Source organism: Rhizophagus irregularis, chromosome 8 (genome assembly GCF_026210795.1).
Source record: "Rhizophagus irregularis chromosome 8, complete sequence".
Classification (NCBI taxonomy): Eukaryota; Fungi; Glomeromycota; class Glomeromycetes; order Glomerales; family Glomeraceae; genus Rhizophagus; species Rhizophagus irregularis.
The window spans coordinates 1,265,654-1,279,501 of record NC_089436.1 but is presented as its reverse complement, the minus strand read 5'-3'; the positions used below and the strand labels follow the sequence as shown (position 1 = coordinate 1,279,501).

Below are 13,848 nucleotides of genomic sequence, written 5' to 3'. Positions count from 1 at the left end.
TTTTGTCTATAATTGAAACAGCGTTAAAAGCTATTTAAAATTCTATCACCATATTACTCATTGATCGATCTTTTACATGTAAGTGAAAAATACCCGCCTAATAATTCAAATTTCAAACGATTTAAGATCTGGTCAATTTGCATAAATTGTTATGGGAGCTTTTGCAAATAATCCTCCTTTTCAAATGCATGACAGCTAATACATAATTCCCTCGACTTTTCCCATTATTTTCTATCATTTGATCAAATTTTTTGCGATGATCCCAGAGTTACCAAAAAACAAACTTCTCAATTTTGGAAATACCTTCTCGGCTAATTCTGATGCAGAAGCTTGATCTCGTCGATTGGGATCTTCCCTATAATCTTCCTGGAAGGATATTCAAGATTCCATTCGGTAAATTCTAATAAATTTAAATTCGTTAGCACTCCTAATATACCAAGTGATGAAGTTTTACATCTTCTCTCTCTGATAAAGTTACACAAGTTAACGTTCTCGCCTGTTCTTTAAGAACTATTATAATGGACTTCCAGGCTTTTTTAACATTAAGACATTCTAATCCTTTTTGAACATCATTTAGCCTGTTAGCATAACCCTCGTCCACAATCAATTTCAAGAATTTTTATTTTCTTGCAGAGTTTTGCGAGCAACTTGATATTTCCTTTATATAAATCATCATCATCAACTAACACTTTTATATTAATTATTCCTTTAACACCTTTTAGATTTTTTCTTTTAAATCAGATCTGATGAAGTCGATTGTTCATCAATTGAAGTTTAAATGAGTTAAATTACCGCACACTTTTATAACGAACCAATACTTATTTTATCTTTAATTTTACGTAGCACTCACTGGCCAACTACAATATCTAATTAATTATAATATGTACTCAATTCTCTTAATCCATTATTGTTCTTCGAAGAAAAATAATAATCTATCAATCAAAATCCATTTTTTTTTTGTGGACATCAAGTTCCAGTTCAATTGAAATTTTCCATAAGACTCGGACACCAAATATAAGACCACCCTTACAAATAAGAATGAATATAGATATTTTATACCATTATTAAGATATTCAAAAACTTCCTTAGGTATTTCAGGAGAAGGTCTAGTTTTTTTCAGTTCAATGATAATCTGCTATTTATAATTATTATTGCGATTATCATGATAGGCTGAGGCGCTGCGTGAATTTCACATTCACGCGACGAATAGATTTCAACAACAATAACATGTGGTACGTTTGTCTTACATCGGCAAAATTAGGATGTTATCAGTTTATCGATTTTTAATAGAATGATCGTCTTAACTAAATTTATACGATAAAATTCATCTATATAAAGTAAAATGGAAATTACTCCGAAACTCGAACCTTTTTTTGAGGGTTGGTAGACTTGTTCTCCTCTCCTTGTCGAATTCCAAACTTTCTTTTTTTTTGTCCTTACGGTTTTTTAAGGTATTTTTAATAAAAAAATTTCTTTATACAATGAAACACTCAGAAATATGCATGTTTTATGCAAAACAAATTATTTGCATTTGATTATAAATTATTTTTCTAACTAACGTATTTATTGCATTGCATATTAATTTTACTTAGGAATCGACAAGTTTGTTAAAAAAAAATAATTTTTTTTATAAATAAATAAATAATAAGATATATTTATAAAGGACATTTCGTTTTTCTTTACCGATTCGACTAATCACCTTTAACTCAAAAAATGCCGCTTTCCCAACGTAAATTATCATCAACCAACCATCCTTTACCCGAAAAAAATTTTGCCGAAGAAATAGTTTCTTTGGTAGCTAACCTTGATCCCGAAAAATCTGATGACGAATTTGATCCAAACGAATCATTATTCTTTCCAAAAACTTGGGTTACAAATACCAAGGTTTCTTTAACTTGTACTTTTTGGGAACTTCCCAGTTGGTTACAAGATAATAAAGATATCATTCGAGGTTATCGTCGTCCAACATTTTCGTATTTAAAGTGTGCACAATCCTTATTTTATCTTCACAATGAAAGTGGTAAGTCGAAGTTAAAACTCGAGTGTTGACTTATTGCTAAAGAAACATACTAAATTTCATTTCTTGCGTTTTTAATCAAGTTAATATTTGGTCTCACCTTATTGGTGCATTGCTTTTTGCTACCTATTCATTCGCTACATATTTTTATTTTGTAAATTATACAACTTTGAATCAGGTGGATTTAATTGCATTTTATTGTTTTATGGCTGGCGCAATGATTTGTCTCGGATTGTCGTCAGCTTTTCATACCCTTTGTTGCCATTCGGAAAAGGTAATGTTTGCTCACATTCACTAATAATTATTCAATAAGTTAATATTAAAAATAGAATTTTTTTGTTTCTCATAGGTTTGTGCGAATTGGAATAGATGCGATTATGTTGGTATTGTTGCCTTGATTTTGTAAGTCAAGATTCGTTTAAAGTCTTTAAAAATGGTTGACTCAGAATTTTTATGTTAATAACAAGTATATTTTATTTTTTAGTGGATCTATTTGCCCAATAATATATTATGGTACGTTCTTGTTTTAATATTCTTATTTTATTTCCTTATCTTTAGATTAAATGATTTTCTTTTAAAAAAAAATCTAGGATTTTATTGTCATAAAATCTGGAAAATCGTTTACTTTTCAATGATATTTATATTTGGAACTGCAACGGTATGTACTTTGCATATATGTGTGAATGTGTATGTTTATTAGTATGGTATAAAAAATTCTTCTAAAATTATATTTGTATTATCATATAGATTTCTGTAGCAGTTGCTCTTAGGTTTAGAAAACCAGAATTTAGGTGGTTTAGGACCGGGTTATTTATCGCATTAGGCGGAAGTACATTTTTCCCAGTCCTGCATGCCATTATATTATATGGGGTGAATAATTATATATTATATGTTTTTGATTTATTAACTTTGTGGATTTGCAAAAATATTTACGTTTTATGAATTATTCTTGTAGGTTCATTTAAGTTTTGATGTTATTGCTCTTAAGTCGTTATTGATAACAGGCGTACTATACGTTGTTGGTGCATTAATTTACGGTGCAAGGTATGTGAATAATTTTTTTATCAAAGAATTTAAATAAAGATTTTTCATTAAAAATCTCAATTCTTTTTATTAGAATACCTGAAAGATTGTTTCCTGGAACATTTGACATATGGGTTAGTATTATTTATTGAATTTAATCGTTTATTTTTTTTACAAGTGATTAATAATTTATGCCTATTTTTATTTTTTATTTTTTTTTAGGGATCATCTCATCAAATTTTTCATTTCTTTGTTGTAACAGCAGCATTAAATCATTATTATGGAATTATTCATGTTATGTCATATTGGCATAGCGAAAATTATGAATGTAAATTAAAAATTGATGAGATGAAACCCACTACGGCCGGGTTATCAGGGTTATTTATTTTTAGTAATTAGGTAGTATTTTTTTTTTTAAAAAAAAGAATTAATTAATTTAAAAAAATTAAAATGTATTGTATTACAAAAAAAGATAGAATAATATTTTATAGAAAAAAAAAACAAAATAAAATGGTTTTATTCCATTAATATTTAATTAGAGAAAAAATAAAAATTTGAAAATTTTCATTTACTTTTATTCTTTTATATATACAGGTGATGAAAAGTTTCTTATCAATAAATTAAAAATAACGAGATATAATTAACCATCATGTACTTTTTTCAAGATACTTAATCCACTTATTTTAAGATAGATCGAGTTTGCTAGCTAGCCAAGAAAAAATTAAATTTAAGGAAGGGATATGTAGTTGATGTTGATACTCGTATCACTGAAAACCAAAGCTCGGAAGCTCGCTACTAAGTAAATACTTATGAACGGAGAATCGTAAATTTATTAACGACACAAACGTATGATCTTTCATAAGAAGGACGATGATTAATTATTGACCATTTTAAAGGAATTTACCAGAGGGCATCATGTATATTACGAACTTAAGATTATGTACGAATGATTTATAAAAAAAAATTCTTGAGAGAAAAAAAGGACACTTTATTATTACAATACGTTTATTAATTTCAATGAAAGGTCGTTTTATTTATACAACAATCTAAGTAAAAATTATTTACAGTATATATAGACCTATAGACCTAGAAATTCTACTCAAGATTAAGGGCGAGTGTTGTCAGTGGAACTCCACCTGTTTTCGTTAGATCAATATTATCATGTTGAAATCTACCAAGCAACGAACGATATTACGTGGTAAAATACGAAATAGAAGATGAAGATCATGCAGGCAAATTTTTTTTTCTTAATTCTACTATTTGCTTTGTTTCTTTGTTAATTATGTAATTATGTTATAATCCTTGTAAATCAATATCAAATAGTGTGTAATGAGTCGACGGATTTAGTAAAGGAAACAAATAGACAAAGAATTAAATCCATTAATATTACTAACAATCTTCAAGAAAGAAATATCACTTCGAGTATTTTACATTGAATTCGTTAAATTAAATTCAGATGAATCATGTTTGTAATGATGGTCTGCAAGTGGATTAACACATAATAGCATTAATGTGACAAAAACAGATGAGTTTCATCGACAATACTTGATCTTGATCCCGAGCAGATCTTTGAATTACAATAAAATAAACCAGTATTGATAATTTGATTTCTTATACAAAGCTATGATCAACTTATTTATTTTCGAGATAATTGTTTATCACCAGGTCCATGTAATCCAATATCTTCGATTAGATCTCGTTCATGAATAAAGTTAAGACCATTCACAACAAATGAGCTATATCACATTCCTATAATACTTCTCAAAACAAAGATTCGTCAGGATACGAATATGAATTTTCAAATTCATCCAGTATATCGCGTAAAATTGAGTTGAAAAGCATTTAGTTGAATATATATCAATTCAAAACTTCATCATGTTACGCTATTCTTTTCATTTTCCATTTATCAGTCATTTCTTCCGGGATCCGGAGAAATCCGGAGATCGGTTTAGTGAAAGGGACAGAATATCCCAAAAATTTTTTTTTTGGAAAAAAAAAATAATGATGATATTTTATGAAGAGAGCGCGAACGCGCTAGATTATCGGTTTAAATAAATGTTTTAACAATAGAATAAATTTAATCATATTGTATTTTACAAAAAAAAAAAAGTTTAGATAATTTTTTTGTTCATTAACAAATATACTGAAGTAGTTTTTTAGAGTAGAGGCACTACAGCCATTACCGAAATTAAGTAATTTCATAAGACTATCTTTCAGTAATCACAAGTCGATGTACATCTTAACAAAATTATCGAAAGATAAATTCATGTGAAATAATATGGATTTATATTTTTTTTTGCAACATATTTTTCATGTGAATATTCGTGATAAATATTCATACAAGTTTTGACGAAACGTTCTTTGTATTTCGAATAATTTTATAAATAACAGAATAGTCATTCATTTTATGTAACAACTTAAGTAGCTTATTAATTCACATCTACTTTACGTGTTTAAAGCGAAATGATGTTATTCTGATCATATTTTTGCTTATAAAAAAAAATATTTAACGTGCTGATCAAACTGGAGTAACATGTAGCAATGTAACATGTCTATCCACTATATTTTACAATAAAGAACGAATTGTCTTTTTTACATTAATTTGATCTAGATCTTTTTGATCATTTCCTGGAGCTGTTGGCCGAATTGATCAACAAACTGGGTCTGATGACTCATCCAATCAGTATACTTATACACGCGCAGAGCACAAGATTTGATGCTTAATTGAAGTGTGATGAACGCATAGTACATTTATTAAAATATCATGCGCTCGCCCACTTACCTAATTACTATTATTCATTATTTTAAGAGAAATATTTCTCATGCTATTTTAGTTAGAAGTTAGTTATCTATATGAATGCGTATCACCCCTAAAAAAAAGAAATGATTTTGGTCCCCCGAGATTTCCTGCATTATTAGATAAAATTAAGCGAATTCTGGAGAAATTGTTCTTCTATGAAAGATTTGTGTAACGCTTTTTTTATAAGAAATCTACTTAAATAATTGAGATTTCTGCAAGAATCCCCGGAAATTGCCTATTAATGCAGGAAAATCTCCGGGGATCTCAAAATTTGAAAAGAACTGGGGTGATATGCGCTACGCAGGAGTTCATACTATTTTGATAAAAGCGATAAAAGCGATAAATTCACGATAAATTATAATTATAAATTAAAAGTGATTTAGAGTATGGTGTATATACAGTATATAAATTGAATGATTTATTTCATATAACGCGACAGACGTCCCATGGGAATATGACTGATATGTCTAATACGTGATGTAACTTTGCTACTTTTGATGTAGCAACACATACTATGCAATACCAGCAAATTTTACAAGTTTTAAATCATTTAAAGTTTTACTACTTTTTACCAAATGATATCAATTTTTATCTAGCAATTCGTCATTTTCAAGATTCTTTTAATGATTATAATCATTATGTTCATGAATTTCTTTACCAGCATCCAAGTGAAGTGTGTAAAATATAAAATTATTGTCTTTAGCCCAAAAGTTCAATCTTAAACAAAGCTTGAAATAAAAACTTCATAATGACGTTGGAAATCATGAATGATAACACAAACTGCAAACAATCAAAATTATAATAATTATAATGATAGTGATTTGCCAAGAAATGATCAATCACCATAATTTCGTATAGATCGATTAGAGATACAATTTGATTATTATTTGTATAAATTCGTATTGCGTATTATCCGACCTTAGTGTAAAAAAAAAACAAAATATTTATTCGGCTTTTACTAAAATCATTAGTAAATTATGGTAAGAAAAAATTGGCCTAGATTAAAAAGAAAAATATTTTCCAATTCTTTTAACCCATCTTAACGCTGATTATTATGCTACGATTCGAATTTGTTTGAAATTTTTAGTACCTTTAATAAATAATAAATAATTTATTATAGAAAACCTCCTTTCATATCGCTTATATCTATCACCACTTGGGTATCAGGACATTTTGCCGAAAGCCATTTCGCCGAAGCCATTTCGCCGAAAGGACGTTTTGCCGAAACCTTGGGAAATCTTCGTTTCTTACATAGGTAGTATTAATTGCAACATTTGTAAATCCTACAATTTCACAAATAATTCTTAAAAGTTGATAATTGGAAAAATTTAAAAAATTTAGAAATTTTTTTTTACAAAATAAACTGTTAGCCTTAAAATAGGAATAATTTTTATTTTTTTATATCATTAATATATGTTAAATTGTATATAAATATAAATTTTGAGCCTTCTGGTTCACACTTTATTAATAAGAAATCGCAAGACATTTTTACTAAAATTTTGTTAATTAACATAATTAACAATTACTTTTCCAGAATTATGAATATCCAGAAGTCCACTTGCAATTTGTTGTAATTTATCAATTTTTGAATAATAATCTAATTTTTTATTCATATATATAGTAATTTCTCAAATTTCCATCTTCACAGTATTGTAAAACCATCATATAATCTTACATGAATTACGAATTAAGGTTCATGATGAGATTAATAAATAAATAAAAAAAAAATTTTATTTTTATGATTACACGATTTAATAATTTTATAAAATTGATATTTCTCATTTTCGGCGAAATGTCTTTCGGCGAAATGGATGATTCGGCGAAATAGCTTCGGTGAAACATCCCTTCGGCGAAACGTCTCTTCGGCGAAACATCCCTTCGGCGAAATATACCTTCGGCGAAATGGCTTCGGCAAAGTGGGTTTCGGCGAAATGGCTTTCGGCAAAACGTACCGTAACCCCTGTACGGTTACTGTACTTGTGTTCCCTAATTTTCGTCATCATTCTCCTCTTCATCTCCTTAATCATTATTTCCATTATGATTATGATTCCATTTATCCTTTGTTATTACTTCATTTCTCAATTGTAGATGTTCATGTGAAAAATTTATATTAAGTAGAATTTAACCTAATAATTAATTGCCCGGAGGTAAAACTAAAATTTGCGATTTCATTGTATAACGTCACGTGAGGAGACGAGAAATTCACGTGATTGGTCATTTTTCATAGTAGACATATATAGTCCTCCGGATAATAAACGGTACTACAACTTAACGAACTTTAGATATAGGTTCTTTTTTGAAATAAACATACTAATGTTTTACTCTTTTCCGAAGAATATTATATGTAACCCGAGTAAAATTGACTTTGATTAATATTTGATGAAACAAAAAAAAAAATTTTTGATGTAATTAGTAGATTAGTAATTATTATCGGATTTTTTTGCTATTGTTACTCTATATCTAAAAAGAAAATTTATTACAGCAGTATGTAAGTATATATATCAGCACGCGACGAGACAAAATTATTATCACAACGAAATTACATTTAATCTGAGTAAATGATTATTATCATGATATAAATACTAAATCATGTTTATAACCCTAGATTTTTTGTTTAGAACTAAATGCATTTTTGAAACCTCCAATGATTCTGATATGCCCTTTGTAACTTCCATAATTTTTCTACTAAAATATAAGCATCAGACCCTAAATCAGTATCCAATTTTTGATAGCTTTGTTGTGGAAGAAAAAAAATTTTTCATTTATTACGTAAAATTATCGTAATGTTAATATAAGATTAAGTTTCTCAATAACGACTGAATGTGTATCTTTGCGTTCCCACATTTTTCTTTTTGTATTAATAATTTAATGGACGTCTGAATAAATGATTTTCTATTCGTGACATTGCTATGCGTCTTGGTTATGCAGAGATATGTTTGGGATTCGAGATATGCTAAAATATAGCTTGGAAAAATAATAATCCAACAGAGTTAGCAAATATTTTACTAAATAATCTTGAGTATTGCTAAATATCACCGTTGGTGATTGTCACCTTACCAGGATTAGGAGATTTAGCTTTCAAATTAATGATTTAATGATTAATGAACTAAACCTTTGAATTATAATTTAATAATTGTATTTATATCCCTGTAAAAACTCCGTAAAAATGAGCCTTTCACGGATCCATTCACAGAAAATGTAAATAAATCGATAAATTCCGTGATATAAGGTTATTAATTTCGGAAACATGGAATATAAAAAACGGATCGACTTTTTTACAGGGTACTATATATATATATTAATTGTCTGATCTTAATTAAGGATAACTTTCGAAGTTAATGTAAATAATGTAGTTGATGTCTATAATTGGCGATTAAGAATAATGCTCATGAAACCCGTGAAATGAAATAGTATTTATTCTATAAAATATTTTCATGAGTCAATTATGTAATTTCGCATATATATATTATCTGTGTTGCGTTAAGATTACCTCTAATTACAAGTTGCACCATACAGTAACTGAAGATATTTATTTTTCTATAATTAACAAGAAATAGTATTCAAATAGGTTACTATGGAATGACAACACAATATAGCTATGATTGTATTGTTTCAAAGAAACTACTGATATAAATGTTGTGTTTACAATACATGGACACGGCAAGCGTTCTCTTTTAAATATTTTTTCCAAAAATTTGATATATATAATACGTTGCAATTTTCAAAAAATAAAAAGCAAATAAAAGAAAATAATCTGGAGGTCTGTAAAATATTTATCCGTAATTTCTGTAAAATCTCCGTGAATACATTTACGGAAAATAACTAAAAATCTAAGCAACTTGAATAATTTTCATGTTTCGAGAATATATTTACGGAAATACGGAATAAAAAAAACCACGGAATAAACTTGTCCAACCCGGCTTCCGGGTCTCGGAATTCCGTTATAAATAATACAAATATGTACAAATAATGAAGTTCTATAATATGGAAGTTTTCGGATTGACAAGAGACTACTGACTGCATGGTGCAAAAATCGAGATATTGCAAATTTAAAAGGAAAATTTCATAATTGGACTAATATAATAGCATGTTATTCAACAAAATCAAACAATTAATTATTAATGTTGATTTAATTGAGAGCATTAATAATAAACAATAATAATGGTGCTTATTCCGCAGTAACGCTGGTCATTTGAAACTACCCGACAAAAATTTAGCTATCACGTGACCAATTTTGTAGATCATTCCCAAAAATGGCAAGCAGATTTAACAAAAAAATAAAAAAATAAGAATAAAACACAATATAAACGCCATAAATTTTTTAAACTTACATAGTATGTGTATTTTTGAACGCTCTACAAATTTACCTAGACGATAAAAATACGTTTTAAATATAAAATTTTGACTTTTTATGTGATAATTCGTAAAATAATTAATTTTACAAATTTCTGTATTCAAAACCTACCTTTATTGCCTAAGTAAACTTGCGATCAAGCAAATTTAGGCATAGTTTACGAATTTTAAAATTAGAAAATGTCTGTAGTAAGTTTTATTCAAAAAAAATAATAACAATAAATTTTTTCGTTAAATCTGCTTACCATTTTTGGGAAAGATCGACAAATAAATTGGTCACGTGATCGCTAAATTTTTGTCGGTGCCACTGGGGTAGTTGGTCATTTGATCACGTATTCGCGCATAACTCTGCCGTCGGTGTCTAAGAAATATCAATATGCTTGATTCCTTTATTATTTTATTGATCTTCGTAATATATTGGTTTTTTCCACACTTAAATAAAATAAAACAAATAGAATAAAAAGTTTTTTACTTATTTTAACGACATTTAATTCAATAAATTTATTAAATTCTGATGGTTAATTCGTGATCCGCAAATTAAGTAGATCGAAAATCGGGGTAATTATATAATAGCGCAGAATCTGACGTCATGGCAACCCAAAGTACTAATCGTTAAAATATAATATAAAAACTAAGTTTATTGCCATCAAATTATGTTATTTGGCTTACTTTTTGTTGAAAGTCCGGTAAATTTTTTGAGCACTATAAATGACTTACTTATAGGCTTAAAGGTAAAAAATGCCTTATTTTTAACGTTGCGAATAGAAAAGTTATTTCTAATTATTGAAAATTTTACCGGACTTCTAGTAAAAAGTTAGTCAAATGGTATAATTTTATGCTAATGGTTTTAGTTTTTACATCATATTTAAAAAATTCATACTTTAATTTGCCGCGTCTTCAGATTCCGCGCTATTATATATTACTATATATAACTTAACCCCGGTTTTTAATAATTAAATTCTCTACTTTTTACGCGGATCACGAATTAAGTATTATTATCGTTTAGCTTTTTTGGTTCATATTGAGAGTTAAAAAGTTTATGTATTAGTTTTAAAAAAAATTATATGTAAAAGTTTATTATATAAAAGTTTAAAAAGTTTATATAAAATGTATAAATAAGTTAAATAAGTTTATTTTAAGAGATTGTTTTATTTTTTTATTCTACTAACTTAAATTATCGTATGATCATATATGGATTATTGTATGTCTGCATAAAATAAATGGATAAGATGTTCAATATGAACCTATGTGGCTAAATGATAATTACATATTATAAAACATATAAAAAGAATAAAAGTAAAATTACATGCTGCAGAGTTAATATTGTTAAGAAAAATCTCACTAGGGTGTATGCCGAAACGCTTCCATTTGTCGTAATGCCGGAAGTTTATCCAATACCAAAAGTATACAGAATAGAACCCAAGGTAATTAGTAGTATTAAGGTCCCGCATTATTGCTTGTTCAAAACATTCAAATGCGGTTGAAAGACTAGTAAAGATTTAAATTAAGGAATATTCTCATATAAATTTAAGATATAGAAATACCAAAATTCACCCTTACCCGATCGATCGGCAAAATGATTGGATTAAATGTTTGACATATTTGCTAGTTTATTCATCACTAAATTATCAGGCAGTCTGATGACTATCACTCAATCACTGATCAAATTCGTTAAAGATTTTTACGTAATACAGTATACGTTCATTAACGCTAATTGACTATTCATTCATTAATCGTTATAATTATCATGTTTGTGGATCAGACAATACTGCTTTATATAACAGCAGTTGTATGGCAAAAAATAATTGATTATGATTTCTATATTGTTATTAATATTGAGTTCATATATACATGCATAATCATATGTTCGCTACAATAAGAAAATAAATCTCGATATAATAATAAGTGTATTGCTAAATATCACCAGTGGTGATGTTCACCAATGGTGAATTTATGATGTAATGCCGGCCAGTGTTTTATTAGATTTGTAATTCCGGCCAAAAGCATATCATAATGCTGGTATAATAATACCTATTGATATTATAATTTGGAAGTTGGAATAGAGAAGAATTTTATGACATTTCCACCACAACTGTCCAATTCAGGTCGTAATAATATTTTTTTTTTTTCTTGATCAGATTTAAAATCTCTGCCAAAATGAATTCGATCTCCGTTTTTTATTTTATAATGTCAAAATCCACAGTATTCTAATATTATTACGTAATAGTGTAATAGACTTTTTCACAGAGAGCAACCTAATTAAGATTGTCCCAGGTTTCAGAAATTTCATCAGGACTCGGGACTCATGCACTTGTATGTGTAACATTACATTATAATGCAGTCGTTATGAAGTTCTATTAATAGAACATTTTTGATGTAATGAATTAAAGTTTCACAATTCGGAAATTGCCGATTAGTGTTTGGAATCGAATATATTCGAATACACTCGAGTATTCATTTAAATTTATAAAGTGTATTCGAATAATATTCGAATAAGTTAAATTTCCTTTTATAGTAATGATTTACATAATTTTTAGCCTGAATTATGATTTTAACTCAGTTAAATTTAAGGATTTAATGCCCAATTAGAATTTTAACTATACTATATCTGGCTAAATGAATACTCGAATAACCACTATGCTTATTCGAATACTCGAATATACTCGAGTTATTCGAATAACTGTTACATGATTCCAAACACTATTGCCGATATATCATTTTTAATTTGTATTCCATGGAAAATAATGATTAAGAAGTTTATTTTTTATTTTTTTTTTGCGTTTACCCTCTTTGCCAATTGTTTTGTTTTAAAATCTAATCATGTGCAACGTATAAACACATGTTAGTCTATTATTCAATAAAAAATATTTTTATGGGAATTTCATCAGAGCATAAATATTTAATAAATGTCCATAAATTCCCACGTAGATTCATTTTTTTTTATTAACTTTTCATAATAAAAAAGTTTTTTTTTCTCTGCAAGAGGCTGGAATTTTACATATTTACGCAACCAGCCACATTCGAAATATTAATTTGAACTGGATAAAAAAAAATAAAACATTTATTTTTCGTGCATGTAATGCAATATCCTAGATATTGATTTACAGTTCATTTGATTTTAATTATTAGTTGAATATCTATTTAAATTTTGTATGTATATTTAATAATATTCAAAACTTAAAGCAATCTTAGTAAAAATATTAATAAGAAAGATGTAAATAAGAATTTCTCGTTAAACTAATAAAATAATAAAGTTTGTTAAAGCTTAATTGAATTTTGTGTTAAAATCTTAGAAATTCATAATTAGTTATATAACAACACTCGAGAAATATTTACTAGTACATTACGATGAAATTCAGTTTGTGATTCCTCATGTATGATGACAACGAAAAAAAACGTAGTTAGAAAAAGAAATTCGGTTATAATAATCAGCGTTAAAATGGGTTAAAGGAATTGGAAAATATTTTTCTTTTAATCTATGCAAATTTTTTCTTACCATAATTTTACTTAATGATTTTAGCAAAAGCCAATTATATTGTGTTTATAATACGTATACGAATTTATATGAAATTATTTTGTCGAAGCTCAAAATTATTGAAATATTCTTGTTGCCAGCCCATTTGTATCTTGGTGAGTAATATGTTCATTACTTGAA

At 27.6% G+C, this 13,848-nt stretch overlaps 1 protein-coding gene across 1 annotated transcript; it reads left to right on the top strand.

Annotated features, from left to right (window-relative positions):
• Positions 1-1,713: 1,713 nt before the first annotated feature.
• Positions 1,714-3,564, top strand: OCT59_028162 (uncharacterized protein; the record flags this gene model as incomplete). The annotated part of the gene is made up of 9 exons (XM_025313161.2): positions 1,714-2,020; positions 2,101-2,291; positions 2,367-2,419; positions 2,502-2,530; positions 2,608-2,675; positions 2,765-2,887; positions 2,973-3,061; positions 3,135-3,174; positions 3,263-3,564. The coding sequence occupies 9 exons, from the start codon at positions 1,714-1,716 to the stop codon at positions 3,437-3,439; spliced, it is 1,077 nt and encodes a 358-aa protein (XP_025187941.1). The 3' UTR covers positions 3,440-3,564.
• Between the last annotated feature and the right edge of the window lie 10,284 nt (positions 3,565-13,848).